Source organism: Lactuca serriola, chromosome 5 (assembly GCF_051521515.1).
Source record: "Lactuca serriola cultivar US96UC23 chromosome 5, Lser_US96UC23_V15, whole genome shotgun sequence".
NCBI lineage: Eukaryota > Viridiplantae > Streptophyta > Magnoliopsida > Asterales > Asteraceae > Lactuca > Lactuca serriola.
The window spans coordinates 8,124,618-8,145,985 of record NC_136412.1 but is presented as its reverse complement, the minus strand read 5'-3'; the positions used below and the strand labels follow the sequence as shown (position 1 = coordinate 8,145,985).

General features: G+C 30.8%; 2 protein-coding genes and 1 long non-coding RNA gene across 7 annotated transcripts; 1 reads left to right on the top strand and 2 right to left on the bottom strand.

Annotated features, from left to right (window-relative positions):
• Window positions 1-4,189: 4,189 nt before the first annotated feature.
• Window positions 4,190-10,173, bottom strand: LOC145049315 (uncharacterized). The gene is made up of 9 exons (XM_078997742.1): window positions 10,038-10,173; window positions 9,874-9,942; window positions 9,304-9,465; window positions 8,970-9,227; window positions 8,426-8,861; window positions 7,387-8,315; window positions 6,649-7,267; window positions 5,987-6,585; window positions 4,190-5,853 (listed from the first exon to the last, which is right to left on the bottom strand). Exons 1-9 carry the CDS (start codon window positions 10,171-10,173, stop codon window positions 4,190-4,192), a joined length of 4,872 nt encoding a protein of 1,623 aa, XP_078853868.1.
• Window positions 10,174-10,514: 341 nt separating this feature from the next.
• On the top strand, window positions 10,515-20,345 carry LOC145051929 (uncharacterized). Of its 5 annotated transcripts, XR_013683873.1 has the most exons (9): window positions 10,515-10,809; window positions 11,146-11,246; window positions 11,438-11,609; window positions 12,368-12,538; window positions 12,834-12,898; window positions 13,468-13,636; window positions 14,044-14,157; window positions 17,295-17,903; window positions 19,431-20,345. It is a non-coding gene; the product is annotated as an uncharacterized LOC145051929 (long non-coding RNA). The 5 variants fall into 5 exon arrangements; XR_013683871.1 differs by having other exon boundaries at window positions 10,515-10,719; window positions 17,295-20,345; XR_013683869.1 differs by having other exon boundaries at window positions 17,295-20,345.
• On the bottom strand, window positions 14,941-17,300 carry LOC145051928 (uncharacterized). Its single transcript, XM_078999756.1, has 6 exons — window positions 16,457-17,300; window positions 16,236-16,329; window positions 16,006-16,133; window positions 15,850-15,934; window positions 15,605-15,740; window positions 14,941-15,521 (listed from the first exon to the last, which is right to left on the bottom strand). Exons 1-6 carry the CDS (start codon window positions 16,626-16,628, stop codon window positions 15,309-15,311), a joined length of 828 nt encoding a protein of 275 aa, XP_078855882.1. The 5' UTR covers window positions 16,629-17,300; the 3' UTR covers window positions 14,941-15,308.
• Window positions 20,346-21,368: the final 1,023 nt, after the last annotated feature.

The following is a 21,368-nucleotide window of genomic DNA, read 5'->3' as shown; positions in this document are numbered from 1 at the left end:
GGAAGCCCCGACTCAATGAGTAGACATGTCTGGATGAAACCCTAAATTTTAGGGTTTGCACCCTATTTAAACACCTTAACCGGCCTTCATTACAGCCTCCATTACCTCCAAACATCATTCACGAAACCCTAGCCCATTTTGAGTATTCTTGAGCCAATGTTGTGTGTTTTTGGTGATTTTGAAGCTTGAGAAGGAAGAGAAAGCTTGGAGGTTCTTGAGGAAGCAAGTAGATGCAGAGATTGTGCCACTTTTCCAGCTCATTGAGATATAAAGTCTATACCTTGCTCATTCCTTCCTTAGATTCCTTCATGGGGTAGTTTAGGGCTTTATGGATCATTTTATAGAACCATTCATGGGTGCAGGTTTGTTTTGGAGTTATAACTTCGGATCCAGAGCCTTAGAGTGACTCCATGGCATAAAGGTGCCAACTTTATGGACATATATAGGAGTCCCATACATCATATAAAACTCTTTTAGGACCATCTGAGCCAAATACCCCATGCATAAACATAAAATTTGTAACTTTATGTGTTACATCGACCCTAGAAAACCAGATCTATGCTCTGAGTGCATTAAGCCCAACAAAAATCGACTGGATAGACTTAGACTTTGGGGGACTCGACGAGTCGCTCATATGACTCGGCGAGTCGGGTCATGGTTCCCCAACCTTTTTTGTTTCTGAGCAATTTGGTTGAATCTAGAAAAGGACTCAACAAGATGGACGTGAATATGAACTTGAAGATCAAAGAACAGACGAGTTCAAGGATGAACTCGACGAGTTGAAGGCAATGTCCTGACTGATACGAAGAAGAACTCGACGAGTTCAAGGAAGAACTCAGTGAGTCAAGGACTAAATGTTCCAACTTATATGAAGCTGGAGTCGATGAGTTCAAGGGTAAACTCGACGAGTCATGAGCAAAAGGTCCCAATTCTGTATGAAAGAGAACTCGGTGATTTCTTGAAAGACTCGACAAGTAGGATTGAAGTTTCAGTATTTAGTGGATTATGGAACCCGACGAGTTGGTGGACCAACTTGGCGAGTATAGTCAACCAGATGTTAACTTTGACCAGAAGTTGACTTTGACCAGGGTGTTGACCTTGACTTTGACTTTGACCTGAGTTGACCCTTGAAAGGGTTGTGAGTATGAAATGGTAATTAAGGAAGGTTGTTATGTGTAGGAGTTCGAGGAGTTTGAGAGGATTTGATCCCAACACCGAGGACAGTTCAGATACTACACGACTTTGAGGTGAGTTACCTTCCAGTAGAAGTGGGTTGAAGGCACCAAGGCCGAACCACTAGTAAGATTTATAGTAGAGATAATTATCTTCGTGATAATTTTCTGGTATGTTGTTATGATTATGTGCTAGCCTGATATGACGATATGTGATAGTGGTAGTAGGGGGAATAGTCCCCATATCCAGTCGATAGGGCCAAGGGGTAAGTCAGACACCCCGGTATATCTGACAGTATGATTATCTTATGTTTTTATGTGGTAGTAGTAGGGGTGAAATAGTCCCCGTAACCGGTTGAGATAAACCGGAGGAGTAGGTCGGACATCCCGGTATGTCTGACAGGGGTAGGTTAGGCACCCCGATATGCCTAGCAGGGGTAGGTTGAGCACCCCGATATGCTCAGCAGGGCAGGTCCGACACCCAAATATACCTAGCAGTATGTGTTATGTATGGTATGTTGTATGATGAGGGAACTCACTAAGCTTCTTGCTTACAGTTTTCAGTTTTGTTTTCAGGTACCTCTTCATCGAAGGGGAAGGAGCCGGGCATGGTAGCAACGCATCACACACATAGGATTTCTGCATTATGATATTCTTAGGATTGTACTCTGACATCGTTACTATTTTATGATATGGCTTTGAGACATGCACCTATGGTTACTTGATGATGTTTGTTATAAATGTTTTTCTAAATCGTTATATTAAAATGAAAATTTTGGTCTTGAAAATTGGGATGTTACAAATAGGGTAATATTTTTTCACTTTGTACACATTTATTCCTTAATATTTTTTATTGCAAACCACGTCATTGTTGTTTTGTACACATTCAGTACTTATGAACGATATTTTTAGGCTTTTCTCACAACACCATAAACAAGACAATCATTAGTGAGGTGTTAGGGGTTGTTCATTGCGACCTCAATTGCTTGGTGTTTAGGTCTTGTGTTTGAACATCGTAGCTTCTTCGTACGATCTCGTATTTTAATGATCTTTATATCCACACGTTCGTATTTGAGTCTACTATAATTTTCATTTAGATTACTCGCATTAAAAATTAATATATTTTTACTCATGATTTTATAAAAAAAAAAGTTCATACATACATTCATACAGAACACATGTATATAAAGATCATAAGTAAAAATATATAGCTTTTGAACGGAAGTAATCTAAATTAAAGTTGTAGTAGAGTTAAATACGAACACTTGGACATGAAGATCATTAAAATCTGAGATCGTATGAAAAAGTTATTACGTTTAGAACACAAGACCTAAGCAACAAAGTAGCTTAGATTACTCATATTAAAAAGTAATATATATTTAATTACGACTTTATAAAAAACGTTCATACATATATTCATAAAGAATGCATGTATATAAAGATCATAAGTAAAAATATATTACCTTTTAACGGGAATAATTTAAATGAAAGTTATAGTAGACTCAAATACGAATGCGTTGATATAAAGATCGTTAAAATCCGAGATGGCATGAAGAAGTTACGATGTTCTGAACACAACAAATACGAACGCATGGATATAAAGATTGTTAAAATCTGAGATCGTATGAAGAAGTTATAATGTTCATAACACAAGACCTAAGCGAAATGCATGACCTAAGCAATCAAGCAGTTGAGGACGTGGTGGCCATAAGCACGAACAACCCTGAACACCTTGTTAATGATTGTCCCATATAGGATGACATGGGAAAAAGCTAAATAAACTGGTCATTAGTACTGAGTATGTATAAAAACAACAAAGACTTATTTTACAAAAAAAATATATTAATCACTAAATGTGAAAAAAATATAAGGATTAAATGTGGATAAATTGAAAAATATATTTCCTTATTAAGTCATTTTTTCCGGTTTACCTGAAATAACCGATCATAAGGATCAAATGTGTACAATTAAACAAGTTGAATGAGCAAATATGGAAGAAAAAAAACTCAATGACAATATGTGTAGAAATTGAAAAATATATTACCTTTTAAGTCATTATCCCTTGAGTAAATTACACGAATTGTCCCTATGGTTTGATGTATTTTACTCGTTTGGTCCATAAGTTATTTTTTTAACTCGTAAGGTTCTTATCGTTTGTTTTTATTGCGTGCTTGATCATTGTCTTACCCAAAAGGACTATGTTGTCCTTGATTTTCTAATTTATTTAAATAAGATGGGTATGTAAGGTAATATAAAGTAAGGTGGAAGTGAGGTTGGAGGTGTGTTTATTTAAATAAATTAAAAAAAAAATAATTTTTTTAGGTGAGAGGGAGACCAAACGCGCAACAAAAACAATCAGTAACAACCGTTCGAGTTAAAAAAATAAGTTAAGGACCAAACATGCAAATTAACCCAAACCATAGGGATCATTCGTGTAATTTATTCTTATCGCTTTAATTTAATACTAGGTGAAAACCCGTGGAACCCACGGGTGTTAATGTTAAATAAAATTGTAAATTTAATTATGTAATAAATAAAATATCATTAAATTAGAAGACTAATATTGTATTTTTTTATACGGATTTTATTTGTAGGTATTTAGTTACACAAGAATTGTTAAGTATTTAACTACAAATGGAGAATTTTAAAACCTTTATTTTTTACTTTTTTTCCTTATCTTTCATGTGGATTGTACGTTAGGTTAATAGAATTTTTGCTGTTTTCGTATGTTTTTTCTTACGATATGTTTTCTATTTAGAATAAATTTGTAAAGTTTAAGTATTTAATTATAAATGTAAATCCACCTCTTTTATAAAATTAAATATTTTATATAATGCAAGATACGTTTAAGTAATGACAAAAAAAACATCACAATTGATTTCATTCAAAACAAAATAACGATGTCAGTCATGAAATTAACATAAAAAAAACAATACGTAATTATAAAGTATTTACTTATTACGATGGATGAAATGTGCTATGCTATAAATAACTAAAATATGTTACAAAAAAGTTGGTTATAGATTGCGAAAAACTTCCTTATAAACAACATTGGAAGTTTTGTTTGTTACTCTACCATCTTTATCTAAAATTAATAATTTCAATCCCTCTCGGCTTTGAACTCTAGATAACGCAACATACAATTGTCCATGTGAAAAAACCGGATCTTTGAGAAACAAACCAACCTTCGATAATGATTGTCCTTGACTCTTATTAATAGTCATTGCAAAACATACCGCCAAAGGAAACTGTCTTCTTGTGAATTTGAATGGAATTTTTTTTTCTGATGGAGTTAAAGACATTCTTGGAATAAAAGTTCGGTTTCCAATATTAGTTCCAGTTATTATACGCGCCTCGATAACACGTTTGCCCAATGATATCACCTGTAGTCTTGTGCCATTACATAAGCCGTTTTTCTGATCAATATTTCTCAGTAACATTACTGGAACACCAATTTTTAAAACTAACTTATGATTTGGTAGACCGGATACTTTCAGACCATTTAATACATCAGGAGAGTATAAATTTGCATCAAACTGATTATGGACAAATTCGGACTCACATATGCTATCTGAACTTAAATATTCAACCTCATCTCCTGGAAACTTATTAAGCAAACGGTCGTTTATTTCTTGAACAACTTCATTCTTTGGAGCAAGTATCGCTCTTTCTTGGAAATAATTTGTAGTGCTATACTTCTCCAAAATTGAAGGATATACAAACTCAATTAATGAACCTATAGGATCATCTGCATCCTTAATGAGAATATCATCCGGAACATCAATAATTGTTTCGCCGTCGTTCGGACCACCGAGTTTGCCTTCTCCTATATCCAATAACCAACTTGCAAAATCTTTTATTTTTTCTATATTAGCTTGATCCTTTCCGACACTGAGTCTCATATTTTTTGTTAATCTATACACTTTGCAATGTTGCCATAAATATGAGGAACTCAAAGAAGCGTTAACAATGTTTTGTCTGCTGCCACCCGGAACTACAGGTAGAATCTGTCTGAAATCTCCTCCAAAGACAATAACTTTCCCTCTAAAAGGAATATCTGAGATGCTAGAATTTTCACACCTTAACACATCTTTCAATGTTCGATCTAAAGCTTCAAATGCATGCTTATGGATCATAGGTGCTTCATCCCAAATTATCAAAGAGGTTTTTCTTATTAAGCTAGCCAAGTCACCATCTGGATTTATTTTACAAAAAGAATCTTCTGTAAGTTCAAATGGAAGTATAAATCGAGAGTGTGCTGTTCTACCCCCGGGCAATAATAATGATGCAATACCGCTTGAAGCAACATTTAAAACAATGTTACCGTCAGATCTAATGGCTGCAGATATTGTCTTCCACAAAAAAGTTTTACCCGTTCCACCATAACCATAAACGAAGAAAACACCTCCTTTATTTTCTTTAACAGCACTCATGATGTCAACGAAAATGTTACATTGCTCATTTGTTAATGCAAGAAACATACGATCAAAGTCATTCTTTATAACGAGAATGTCGAAATATAGTTCCTCAATGATAAGTCGATTATTCGAAGAAGAAACTGATTCAACATTTGGGTAAGGCATGTTTGTGAAATTTTTGAGAGTGGAGTTATTTCGAAGTAAGATTTGTTCTATTTCGAACAAAGTTAAATTCTTAACTTCATCTTCACTGAGTGATAAGTCTGCACCACAAATTTAAAATTAACTTAAAAAAATAAAATACAATATTTAATAATATGTATAATAATTATTTAATTGGTGTTGATATTTTAAAAATAATATTTTAAATAGAAATGAAGATAATAATTGAAATACCTGGAGACTTTAACCTTTGTCGTTGGTTATATAGAATTCCATCTGCCAAATATTCCCATGTATTTTCCCAAACGGCCTCTGGTTTAGACATACTATTACACATGAACAAAGTTGCAAATAAGAAGCGTAGATAAAAACCAGATCCAGAATGACTTGCTTCTTTAATTGCATCGATGTATTCCTTGTCATCATCTAATAGACCAAGTGCAAAACAAGCATCTCTAAAAGAAGCATATGTTTGACCGTTTACTGTGCGAATATCATCAAATGACGTCGGTCCTTTAACTTTATTTAAAAGAATCCTTAAAAAATAAGCTTCGCCAAGTTTAGGTGAAACCGAATGAATTCTACCAATGGCTTTTCCCACTTTCCTTCTGCTCCAAAATCTACCATTTAACTTCCAAACAAACTTTGTAGGAAATTCAACATATGTAAGATCTCGTGCTTCACTATTAATTGCATTACACTCCATCCATGATGTGAACTTTGAAGCAGCAACAGAAGCTTTGTCCAGAACATCGTCGATATCATCGTCTTCGCCATACACGATCTGTTGTTGATTTGGAAGATGAAAAGGTAGTCTAACCACAGAAGGATACCTGCAGTGAACATCATATTTAAATAATGAATATGAAAAAGGTAGTCTAAACACAAAATGATACCTGCAATGAACATCATATGTAAATATTCTCCATGATGCTTCACATGCAGATAAATATCTACAATCGTAATATTCCGTTATTTCATCGACCGCATCATTATTTTCACATTCATTGCTTGTTGGTAGAACAGCAACTGTAGCTCTATCTGGACCCTTGTTTATGTATTTAAACAGATACTTTATAGAAGATCCCTGATTGCACCATTCAACATTAATATGTGTCTGATATCTTTTTAATAGATATTTGTTGTATGGAACAACATTTCTATTATCCAACTTGACACCCGACTTTTCTACAAAATGACCATCGTCTCTTCTCCTATATAAAGGAAAACCATTCTGATCAACAGACGAATGATTACAGAATTGTTTTGGAAAGTTTTTAGAGCACTTATTATCCACCATGCATGGACAATTCATATTTTGAGCTCCACATGGACCATGAATCATGAACTCATTGACAAGTGAATATAATTCAGGCTCTTGAACTTTGTCTGGTATCTCGGCGGAAATTATCGGATCGATAAATTCAACAGTGGGTAACTTGTTGTCAGAATGCATAAACAAACAAATATGACTATGCGGCAAACCTCTCTTTTGAAATTCAATCGTATAAACATCTGCAAAATATTTGCAAAAAAAAAAAACAAAATATGATTAGACAATAAAAACTTAAATAACATATACTATAATAAGAGTAATATTAAATACAATAATGAAAAAATATAATCTTAATTACATGCTTGAACTGTGCCGAAAATTCTCTTCTCTCTTAACTCTTTAATAAATGCATCGAGCTTTATCTTGAACAACCTACATAATATATCAGGCCTGTCTTCTGGTTGAAGTGAAGTATCCTTAAGAAACCTTTTAATCTCTGGCCATTTGGGATTACACGTGAAGGTTATGAAAAAATCTGGATATCCAAACCATTTACAAAGTGACATGGCATCCAAATAGTTTTGCAACATATATCGTGCACCACCAGTAAATGACGAAGGTAAAATCACACGCTGACCGACATTGGAGATATTAGTGGTTCCTCTAGCTTTCTGGTTATGTAAATTCTCGTAAGACTCGCATCTAAGAACATGTTGTTGCTTACGTATGTAATGCAATCTCTCTGTTTCCATCATAGTATAGGCATCTACCAGAAACTGTTGAAACAACCTTTTTGAATTAAGAATGAGCGAGAACGAATGATCTCTATCTTGAATTCTAAAAGCAAAATATTCTCTCATTGTACATTTCGCTCGCTTGCTGTTGGTTGTAAATGCCACACCTCTATGAAGAATGTCAACACTGTAACCATCATCCCCATATGGAAATAGCAGTGGATATTGTAGAGGAAGGTATGAAGGATGCAATTCACTGATACGCTGTAAAAATCCAGATTTTGTTTGAACAACAATATCCCTATTTTCAATTGATTCACAACTGTCACCGATAATTAAGGCGGCAACCTCAGAAGCAGTCGGTATGTTATATGTTCTTCCATCTCGCTGTCTTCTCCCGATAAGTCGTAATTTCATATCGACTTGAGGATTTTTCTGAAAATTATCTCTTACCATTCTATAAGATTTAACCAACACATTATTTGAATCCAACATCACCTTAATATCTTCAATAATATCGGTGTCAATTGATGTTGATTGATCTTTTTCCCCACTAAAAAAAATAAATTTTTATATAATATTAGTACTTACTATATATATATATATATATAACTATAAAATAATAATAATAATTAATTATGAATAAGGAGTTACAAAAAATACCCAAAGCATTTCTGTCTATTTGAAATTTCGTTCTCAGTATCATAAATGTATAACTGAGAGAATTTAGGGTTAGACTCTTTGGATGGTAAAAGGCTTCCAATACTATGATAATTTTGACCACCTAATCTAAAAATGTATGGAGCGTTTCCTCTATTGATTGAAGTATCAATTTTACCACCCATCGACGTAAAAGAAAACATTGAGTTGTAACGTCGAATGTTTTTCATAAAGTGTTTGCTTTTAGAATCCATATTTCGAAACATTGTTTCATAACTCAAGGGTGCTCTCTTTAATTCTGGAAGTTGAACTTTGCCGTAACCACAACATAATGAATAATCCGTGTTCCCTTTTTCTTTACCTCTAATGGATTCATTTCTCCATAACTTTGCATGACATGTTTGACATACAACATTTTGATCACCATGATCCAAATATTCTGTAAAAGAAAAGGCAAAAAAAAAATTATTTCGAAATTTTATAAGTATATACAACACACTATTTAAAATGTAAAAAAAATGAAAATGGATATTAATTTTTTTATTACCATTTGAGATACCAACCATAAGGTTTTCATTTATGAGTTGATGTATATTTTCTACATCGTCTCTCAAATCAATCAATGGGATAGGGGATAAATTTGTCGTCTTCCTTTTTGATTTATGACATCCTGGATTTAACTTGATTGATGATGAAGAACCAGTTAATGTAGATGCATTTTTGGATGTCATATCATTTGAAAGTACATTGTACTGTCTTTTGTTTGCTACATTCGAAGTGGAATATTTATCGAAACTGATGTTATCTGACCAAAAAAAAGTATATATATGCAGATTATATAGAATATGGATAATAGTACATTATAAAAGAAAAATTATTACCATTTGTAGTGTTAGATAATGTAGTTCTAACATTTGTAATGTTAGATAACGGAGTTCTAACATCTGTAAAGGAAGGAGAGTATTGTACGTTTCTATTTTGGATTGCAGGTGAAGCAAATGAACTGACATTTTCAGTTTGACCAACAATGTAGCTTGATTGATCTGCAAATAAAAAAAACTTTTAAAAAATTAAGACATATGTATAAAACAAAGTAATGACATGAAATCATCTAATATTACAGGTTTTGAAAAAAAAATTTATTAGAGATCATTTATTGTATATAAATGTAAAATAAACTTAAAACATAGAATTAAAAATATTATTAGCGTAAAAAGTAATTATATTAGTTAAAAGATGCACTATTGATGTACTTGTAATTTTGGTTCTTGTATTCATTTTGTTAGATCTTTTATTTTCCAAATATATTTTTCTTTGTCTTCTTTTCTCTCTGGCTTGCAACTGGTCCATGTTATTGTTGTTTTCTGCATAATAAATAATAGGATAGGAAATCAAATGTATAATTAGGTAAATAATAATATTGTATAATAATATTAAAGTAATAAACGTACCTTTGTAAGCATCGGTTACAAATTTCGAAGAAAATTGACTTGCATCGGCTGAAGAATTAGAGAATGTATCTATTTTTTTAGGTTAATAAATATTTATATTATTAAAAAAATTATGTCATTTAAAAATTAAGAATTATAATAAAAAATATATATGAAAAACTTACCTTTATAAATCGAAGTATTAACATTTGTAGTTGTTGAAAATACATGTGTTGAGTTAGTACCCAAATTGATATTTTTTGTATTATCTAAATAAAAACTATTTAGTTTTCTAGTCTTTTTAGAAGGAAACGAATGCATCAGATGGCTGCAACAATTAAAAAATAAATAAAATTAGTATAGTCCTTAACATGCTTAAGAGATAAGAATTAACTATTGACATAACATTTATCAAATAAATAAAATTAATATATAAGTATGTATAAGAATTAAGGACACTGTCTAAAATGTTGTGAATTCCAAGTATGTGTCAGTATTTTTTTTCAAATTTTTTACATTTAAAAATAATATAAAATCAATATTTGATATTTGTTTATACTGTGTAATTGTGAGTATAATTAAAAATATTAAACTTAATAATTTATTACTTTTAATGATAAATACACTTTATGAAATGTGAATCGTATTTTGGCCTTACAACCTCGGGAGAAATCGAAGAGATAAGAAGAGGAGAATGAACCCTAACCCTAAACATGATTTCAGCACAAACACAAAAATCGAAGAGGAAGGAATCACATTTCAGTGATTAATCAGAAGATATTTCATGGGTGTTTCAAAGATAGGAATCCTTACATGTTTGAAGTTGAATTGGAGTTATGTATCGATCAACCAGAGATAAAAAAAGGGGTAGTGTTATGTATCTCTCTTCGGTCACAGTGTGTTACCATCTGTTTTTCTCAGTTCCCAATCTCTACCCAACTCTCCTTGTAACCCTAGGTCGGACTCCCTTTCTCGCTTACTGTTTCCATTTATCTCTCTCCATGTTTCCATTACCTGGTGTTTATTGAATCATATTACAATTCTCGACATCCAATTTCTTTATTAGGTACATAATAATTTTACGATTAAGCGGTTATAGCATTACTACTTTTCTCATTTTTGCTCGATTCTAAACACTAACGTAAACCCTAAACTACACCAAACCGATATCCGTACTCATACGCCTCTCTTCCTCTTTCTCCCATCATGTTGATTTTTATTTTTATTTTTTCTACTGATATGATTCTGATTTTATGTATTATGTTTGACAGATGTCTGTTGTGTTGTTTTCAGGTAGAAAAAGAATAGGATGTTGAGCTTATTGGTGATTAATTGGAAACCCAATTTGAACTTGGATACGAAGGCATTCAATAGCCACTACCTAGCAGTAAAATGTAATTTATTTTGCATTATTTTGTATATTTGGTATTTGCTACCATAATTTGTTTGTTTGTTTTTTTTTTAATTATTTCTATAACCTACATCATCAATTTCATTATGATCGTACCATTGCTTTAACTTTTATTAACCAAATCTTGATTGAAATGCTACGAGAGAGATAATGTAAAAGTGATTGTTTTAACAGGTAAATCATTTGATATTTATGAAGAAATTAGGAGCTTAATCAACTTCAATTCACTTCTGGTGTGTTTGTTGAGGGTAGTTCCAACACGTGGCAAAACTAAAATAGTTGATAGTGAGCTCTTTAAGATACCTGGTGTTCAGCATGGATGTCACAGAAACCACTCAAAGTAGCGGTATAACTTAATTTTTTCACTATTTATTTCATAGGAAATGGAAAAAACATAATGCTATACTTTTGATGATATTTTTGTTCATCGCTATCTCATTAAAATATAGAGTAGGTGGCTTATATATAGATTTTTTTTAAAATTTATAAAAGTGTTGTAAAATTTCTGCTTGCATTTCTAAGTAAAATACATAATATCACAAGGGTATTTTCGTCATAATTTTGGATAATGGGTAAAAGGGTTCTTTTTTCTGTTTGATGAATCAAGTGGAAATAGGATGAACGGTTAAAAATCTTAAGTGAGAGCCATTGAAGGAAAATTTTCAAAAGTAGGATGATAATATGGATAGATATTGAAAGTACAATAGTTTGAAACATAAGTAATACAAAAAAATTATGGTATTTGTCAGGAAAATCATGAAAAAAATGATCCTTTAATAAAATGTTACATAAATGGACATTGTTATCATATTTTATTAGAAAAATGGTCCTTGTGGCTTTAAAAGTTACAATACCAGTCCCTGTGGTAGAAAAAAATGACATGAGTGGTCCTTGTTGTTAATAAATTTTGTAGTTTAGTAAAAAAAAACTTTATTATAAACGGAAGTGTAATTTATTTCTAAAGTTTATTGATATGAAAAGTACATTTTCTTAAGTAGGAGGATATTATGGGTATATTAAAAAAACTTTATTATTGGTCGAATAAAAAAACTAAAAATTAGTTTCAAAACATTAACCTGATATGTGAATATGTAATTGTTGCAGGACTTAAGAGGGCATAGGATTGAAAAGCAGTTGGCATTTCAAATGAATAGATGAATAGAACTTGTATGAAGCAGATTGAGGTAAGAAAGTTGAAAGAGGCTTTCACAGATGCAATTGAAACAGGAAGAAGACGAATGAGTAATTTCAAAACGTTGGATTTCACGTAGTAAGGTATATTTATAGATATAAAATTAATCTTTGAATATCTTCGCAATATAATCACTGATTTTATGAATTTATTGTTATTGAAATTGTATATGATATTTTTGTGTTCATGATTTTATGGGATTTAGTAGATTATATATTAATTTAAATTAAAGATATGATTTGCATTTAATAAGGGATTGCAGAAAATTAGGAAAAAAATAGTTAAATTGATGAAATTAATTGAGTAGCTATTATATTGATATCTTTGACTTACAAATTAAGATTTTGAACTTCCTGATTTTTTGGTTTTTAAATGCAGAGAATGAGTTTAAATTGGAAAACATATCACGTTCATGATTTTGCTCGGTTGAGCATTTAATGGAGGTAATGACATCCTTTTTACCTAATGTCGGCTTTAGTAGTTAATTAAATTTTATGTTTAATAAATAAAATTAATGAAAATGTTATTGTCCAAGTTTTAATCTACAAATATTTTCAAAATTAAAGATTCTCATGCTTAAGAAAAACATTATTAATAATTTGAAATCGTAATAACTGATCAAAAATTTGGAAAAAAAGTTTTAATTTAAACTAATATAAGTTATATTAGTAAATTTGTAATTTTGGTTTAAATAAATATATAAATCGTTATGAGAAAATAATTTATGTTTTCTAAATTCAATTATTTGTAATCATGACCTTGTATGATGCAATATACATTAGAGTATAATGAAAAGAATACAATAAATCATGAAAGTGGCATTAATATATTATAAATTAAACATGAAAGTGATGAACTATATAATGGCAACTTGTATATTGTTATTGAATGTTGAATGAACAATGTAATACAAAAACTGATATACTAAAAGAATATACATCAACCGATGAAAAGAATAGTACCAAATACTCTGAAAAAACTTACCTGATATGTGATTCTGGATGTTTTGCAGGATTAACAGGAGGAAGAATTCAATGGTAGTTGATGTGTGAACGAAATAGATGATAAAAAGTTTACGAAGTAGATTGAAGTAAGAAAAGCGATTTATTAACTGCAGATGCTTTTGAAAGACAAAGAAGACAGGATCTGTAAATTAAAGAAGATGTATATTACGTATAGAGGTATATTTATATATAGTTATACATATAAATGTTATTATTTTAATATTATGAGATTATAACTCCGGATTTTATGCATATGTTGTTATTAAAATTGGATTGGATATTTTTTTGTACCTGATCTTATGGGATTTAATAGACTTTTGATCAATTCTTAATAAATATACGATTTGCAGTTAAGAAGGGATTACATAAAATGACAATGAAATATGTTATATGGACGAAATTAAAAAATTATTTATGGTATTGATATATTTGACTTGAACATGCGGTGTATAGTTTATCTTATTAAAAGATTTTTGCATATTTTCTGAAAATCATAATATTCTTTCTAATTTTATTAATGAATCTTTATCTTTATTCTTTATGTTACATACTTGTCGGGATTGTATGTATCAATTACATGAAAGGACTTGAAGTTGGAGATGAAGAAAAGAAGCGGGAAAAAACAAATTTGGAGGTCTGGCAGATTGACACGTGGAAGTCTGGTACTTATTTTCTTCAGCTGCGATAATAATATGGAGGTAATGCCATCTGGTTTGCATATATATATATATATATATATATATATATATATATATATATATATATATATATATATATATATTAGATTTTAGAATTATTATAAATTTAATAATACTTGGGATGGTCATTTTTTCTCGAAATATTAATCTATTAACATTAATAAAAATTATCAATTGTTAGATAATCTAGAAATGTAGAAACAATATGTTAATTTTGAAATGCTAATAATATCGTAATAACATTATTATCTTTTGTTAGATAATCTGATTACTTGACTTTCACATTAAAAGTAAAACAGTAAGTATAAATTATAATAGGAGATTATAACTTTAAAAAATAAGGCAGTGAAACGATTAGCAAAAAAAGGACAAGCAATAATTCATTAAACTGTTTATATATATAGAAAGACATTGAGTCTGACATTTAATCAACATAGTTATAATAATATGTCATTGAAATCATCCAAAAAAAGAAAAACATAAATTTATTAATTTTAAAGAACAATTATCTTAAAATTTGTCCCATAAAAAAGTGTTTGTATAGAATGGATTTAAAGAATATGTAACATAGAAAAACATGTACAACATAGGCGAACATGTACAATTAGTTACAATAAACCGGTTACATAAAAAGACATTGAGCATGACATTTAAGCAACATAGGTATAATAATATGTCTTTGAAATCATCCAAAAAATACATTCAAATGATGATAGTAGTAATCAAAAAAAGGAAACCAAAATGAAATAAATGTAATTGAACCATTGTCAAGAAATTTGTCCCATAAAAAACTTATTTTAACCAATCATTGTACCAAATAAGTAAAACAACTTTTAACAGCAAAGAAAACCATCTCAAAAATTCTAATTTCTTCCTGAAAACATAAAAGAACTCACTTTTCCAATTTAGGAACTAAAAGTGTATTTCCCTCTCCAATTGATTTTCTTTTAGTTTTTGTGGAACTCATATCACCTCCACAATCAACGTCATAAATGTCATGGAGGTTTCGCTTCAAATCAGTTGATATTTTCAACGGACTGATTGCAGATGATTTATCAACTGTTGATGGAGTAAAACTCTCATCTGTCTGTGATATGACATCCTAAATTTAAAAAAACATAAAATTTCATATGGAATATATAAATATGTGTTTACTTTAAAACAACATGAAAATTCTCGTCATTGCAAACTGGATCTAAACACTGAATTTCAACAGTTTCTGAGATATTGTCGGGGGCAGTATAAGACAGATTTGGTTTGGGCACTTTGTTTATCTTTTTCCCACATTTGTAGCACGCTCCATAACACCAACGTAGATTCTGTCTTATATTGACAATCTTACCAACTAATACAAATTTCATTGGCTGTATAAAATAAAATGTAAAATTAACAAAAAAAACACAAAAAATGTATATAAAATCAAAGGACCTAAAATAAAGAAACATACTTTGAGTGGTTCTGTGATCTCCGAAATGGTTTTTAAAGGGAAATCCCCTTTAAAATCATCTATGTATGAAGAAGCGTAACTTGGCAGCGTAGTTATGCTTTTTTCCGGCGTACCTCCATTAACATTAACTTTCAATCTGGATTGTTTTAAGTTATATTATTAATTACAATAGACTGAATAGTTATAATTTTAAACACAACATATAATTTTTTAAACAGTTTAAATATATATTAAAATAGACTAACTCTTTTTTGAAGTCATTAATCTCATCGATTTCAGAATTAATGAACATTTTTGTTACATCATAATGACTTTTTGCCTGACCTATTCCTGTAAAAAAAATTATTAAATAAAAGTAGATTGATGAAAAATATGTAAATATATATAGTTTAAATACAAACCATCCCAAATGTTCAGTTTAACAAACTGCATCACTATAACAACACAAGTAACCGTGGGGTTACTTTTCAAGTACTGTGACAATTGGTGTGCTTGACTTCCAAATATAGTGACCTGCAAGTGTACACTCCTAATTTTTTTTTTTAATTTAATTAGTATTTTTAATTGATACTTATATTAGTAAAAATAAGAATAAAATAAAAATAATAATTTTTTATTTGCATAATCTCACTCTAAATTAGTTAGTGTAATCTTCATGTAATGCCTTTGTGTGTTAGGATCGGATGCTTCAAGGGGACGAAATGACACAATTTGTCCAATAACATCTACACAATTTAATAAAATAGAAGTAGAAATTATTTAGTTAAAACTGAATGGAATAAAATTGATAATAACATTGATAAGAAAATACATAAATTATAAAACTGAATGGAATAAAATTAAACAACTTACCAAAAAATGATTGTCTTGGGCAAGTTTGTTCCACGATAGAATTAAATTCAACAAACAGAAAACCATTAATTGGACCTGAAAAATCGTCACATCTTTTTATAATAGTTCTCCAATCCAAAGTAATGGTTTGTCTTTGACCGGTAACACTGAACCCATTCTTCACAGCAGCCATACTGGGTTTTAAAATGATGTAACTTTGATCTTCCTTTAACAGATGACCAAATCTAGAAAAATTTTGGTTAAATACACGAGACTGGTACTTTGGTTCATATTACGATTATGAAGCCTTCAAACTTATTAAAAAAAAAACAGATATATACACAAAGAAAGTGATAAAAACAACAGTAGTTTGAATGATCAGATAAATGAAAGAGTTACCTTAAAGAGAAACCACGGTTGAATGAAAGAGTTACGAATGAAACATATACATTTAAAAAAACGATTGATGTTTACTTAACTGAATACTTATATACCGTAACAGTTTCATACTTTGGTTCATATTATGATTATGAAGCCTTCAAACTGATTAAAAAAAACAGATATATACACAAAGAAAGTGATAAAAAAAACAGTAGAAGGAATGATAAGATGAATGAAAGTGTTACCTTAAAGAAAAACAGAACACGATTTTAGATGGTCTACTGTAATTGATATATGTCTTCCTGTGGAAATTGTAATCGCTGTGAATGAAGAAACCGTGATATTTGTATTTTAAAAACAAAGATTAGGTATGTTGCGGTATTTAAGGAATTGATAAGAATTTACCTTTTGACAGATTCAATTATCGTATTTTACCAATTTTTTATTAATTACCTTCCTTTTTTTGTTTGAAATGCAGCAAAATTGACGTGGTGAATGAAGGGTAGAACCGGAAATTCACTTAGTGAAAAAAGTGGGAAAATTCAAAGGGGAAGGCTATATGATTGACACGTGTCTAAGTTGTACTTATTTATTATAATAGGAGATTATTCTACGATGTACAACCCCATTAATTAATTTGACAAAAAAACCCTTAAATGAGAGGGTGTACGATTACATATCAGCCCATAAAAAAAAGGTCCTTGGTCCATGAAAATGCAAGGGCACATTTCTTGTCGGATCTTGTTCTTGATTTTCTCCCTGGTTTTTTTGATAGCTGCCTGCATACATTAAAAAAATCCGGAGCTTCTTCTTGAAGGTTTTCATTAAAGATTCTTCTATTAGAACTTTTCGCATTTTGGGTAAGCTTTTCTTGGGTTTTCCCTTTTCACAACCTGTTAAAAATGGTTTCTTGATGCTTACCAGAAGGTGACTCATTAATGGGGTTTCCTGTCTCCATCTGTGATTCTTTATCTTCCTTATGATGCTTTATGGACTTTGCCCCACTGTTTCTTCACATTTACACACACTCTCGCCCATGGCGTGTGGTTTAAGATCGATTTAAAAAGTGGGCACTAGGGTTTTAAAGGTGGTTCTCCATCAATTCTGCACTTCAAATTTGATGATTAGTTATGGTGTTTATTGAAGTTGTCCCGATATTTATTGAATGCCATTGATTAAAGATTAAGTTTGGTGCCTTCATCCACTTCACCCTACTTTTTTAATTAGGGTTAATTGCATTTAATGGCCACCAATCTTGTTCCAGTTTCTACTTTAGTCAGTAAAGTTTGAATTCACCAAGAAATGACTTGAAATGAACAAAAAGTTTTATTTAGGGTAATAGTTGACATGTCATTCCTTGCATTTGATTGGAACCGAGGATGATAACTAATTTCGTTCATATTACCTTAAATGATTTTGTGCAATGTTCAAGCTTTTTCTTGATGATTTTTAACCTTTTGAATTATTCAAGTGGGTGAATTTTGTTAGATTTATCTCTCGAGCATTATCAGTGTGGTGTTTTGAAGATATTGAATAGTTAGAATCATATATTTAACTTTTATAACACATTATAGAAGAAACGGCGTTTAGATGCATTTTAGTGGGTTGTATTTGTAATAATCACTTTTAACAAATAGAGTTTAAGGTTTGTAAAATTCAGATTTTTAAAAATATTAATAAATAAGAGTACTATGTATAATGTATATACGTGATGTTGCTTTACCCTTTGAGTATCAGTTTTTTTGCAACCGATATCAATGTGACATTACTCTTGATAACCTATTTTAATAAGCAATTAAGCATGTATTTTGTTTTTTAGGCATTATGAAACAACATTTTCTCGGTTTCATTCAGTTTGGTTTGATCACATTATAATGATTCATTGCCAAAATGTTGTGTTTGGTTTAGTTTGAATTCATATGAGTAGTGCCAAAAAGAATTAGATTATATTCCCGCAAGGTGGCACCTTATTAGATTCAAAACCTTTTGTTTTAGCTAAAGCTAGAAGCTCTACTATTTAATGAAGTTTTTTTTTTCGAGTTTTTATAAAAAAGTTAAAAGCTGAAGCTTTCAAAAACTATCTTGCAAACTAGCAATATACTAAAAATTACTCATATTGGTCTCTTACTCTCTTAGGAATCTAAACTTTCCATACACATAATTTATTATGTTGCTCTCTTTTTTTGTGCCTAAGAAAACAAAGTTCTTTTCTGGATTATGGTCGCGCTAATTTCATGCAACAATCGAAATATAATTCAAGAAAATGTACATTCTCGATGTAACTTATATCCAGGTTTTGATTATCAACATACCTGTTTTACAACCCCAATTTAACATCATTTGATTCTGATTTAAATTCTTGATATCACAACGATCGTTTTGAAAACATTTATGCATACTTGTTCCATGAATCACGATTACGTGTTTTGTTATTAATTTATTCTGTACCATAAAATATGATTCTTTTTGTTATTGTGGTGGATACCCAAAATTTTGTTTTATAATGGTAGTGCATACCTTGTTAATTTCACGATAATTATGTTTATTTTATCAACAACCCTCATCTTCTTTTACGTGTCATGTATTTATTACTTCCATTTCTGGAAACTTGTAGCTTAAAAGAGGCTGCGAACTTGTGATTAAGTACAAATTTAAGATTCGTGAGCAATTTCACTATCGATCAAGATTGGTGGTAAAACATGATTCCAGCACTCGAATCTATCAAGGGTGGCGGAGGATCCATCAAAATTGGAACCACCGGTACAATAAGTGCCTTAATGTCAAGAGAATTACACACAGTCGAAGATGCATCTTCAAATTCCGCCATTGAAGCAAGCTCAAGCAACAGCAGCAGTACAAACGAAAAGAACACCGACACCGGCCGGAAAACCAAAACCCACAAAACGAGAAAAAGTGGCCGGAATCCTAATAGACGAAAGGGTTCTTATATAGTTGAAGTGGTGGACATAAAGTGCAGGATGCCCGATCCCATAACAAATCGACTCAAGAAGCTTAATTTCTCCAAGCTTTCAGAAACCAATAGCTAAATCGATAATCTTTTAGGGTTTTTGTAACGTACCACTGTAATTTTCTCCACTTCGATGGCTGAACATATGCTTGGTACGAACCTGTTCTTTCTTCTTGGCTTAGTGTGTCTGCCATTTTTGCGTGTTTGAGCTGCTACTGGGATTTCGAGCCTGTTGAAGTACTCGATTTCTTGGATTATGAGTGACCCGACTGTTCCTTTCGTCCCTATCTCAACCGGAAGTTTTGTAGCCATTTTTTCAGGGATAAATGAAGAAGTTGCAGGATCAGAGGTAGAAGAAGGTGATATAGTGGGCATTTTATTTTATGGTTTTAGTGATGAACTGTTGATGAGCTTGAAATCTTTGCCTTATGATTTATATCCAGGAGAATGATGTTTTTGTAAGAAGATTGGGTGGGTGATGTGGCAACGTTTTCTTCATGAAAATGCTGTGAGATGATGACATTAAATTTTGGACCAATTATCAATAAACATCCTTATATATTTTTTGGTCCAAATTCGATAAATATTATATAACAAAATGTAAATTGGTATATTATGCAACTCCATAGAAAAATACAAATTAATTATTATCATGAAAAAGAGCGTTATCTATATTTTTTAGTGACAAAGTTCACTGTTATTTGCTATGGTTTGTGTTTTTATTGAAGGTTATTAGTTAAAGTAACTTTTAAAAAGTTAATATATGGGCCAAAATGCGAAAGTGGTGGAAATTGCATCTCACTTTTACATTATTAGTGTTTAAAGCCGTAAAAGTGGCATACGGGTCAAAAAGTGTAAACATTTATTTATTTTTTCTTTTTTAAATTTTGACACAACTTAAAAATAAAAATTAACTAGAAAAGGGCTATGCTTCGCATGGGTCAGCAGTTTTTTTACTTTTTATTTTTTTTATGTTGTGTTCAGTTATGAACGAAATTGTATATAAAAATTGATACTTGTTTATATTATGTCGAAAGTTGATACAGTACATAACTAAAAGATATTGTTAACATGGATAACATTAAAAAAAATATAAGATTAATTGTAACTATCAACTAACAAATCTTCTACTAATAAAGGTTGAAAGATGGCTTCTTTTGGATCATGTAGAAGATATGAATCTAGGATTAAAGGAAGTTGTTATTTTTTGTATTTAACAAAAATTAAATGATAGAAATAACAATTTACTTCCGTTTGTTAGAAAGAAATAATGTCACATAGTGATTTTTCAAAACCAAATTTTCATTTTTAATCGATTCCGAGATTTGACTGTAGCGGTTTCACTTATAAGGACACCGCCCCCCTAAATCCCAAAAAGCTTTGGCATGTGCCCTTTTTAGCAAAATCATCTAAGATATGGAAGTTGACTTCAACATGACTGTCAGACAGAAATCAGTCTTTGAGTGTCTGCGGGCGCTAATGCTCAGGATTTTCTGCTAACTATCCTTATTGATGGTCTTGGCCAGCATATGTCTCTTGTGGAGTACCGAACTATCCTTCGTTACCGCCTCATGATTCTTATAT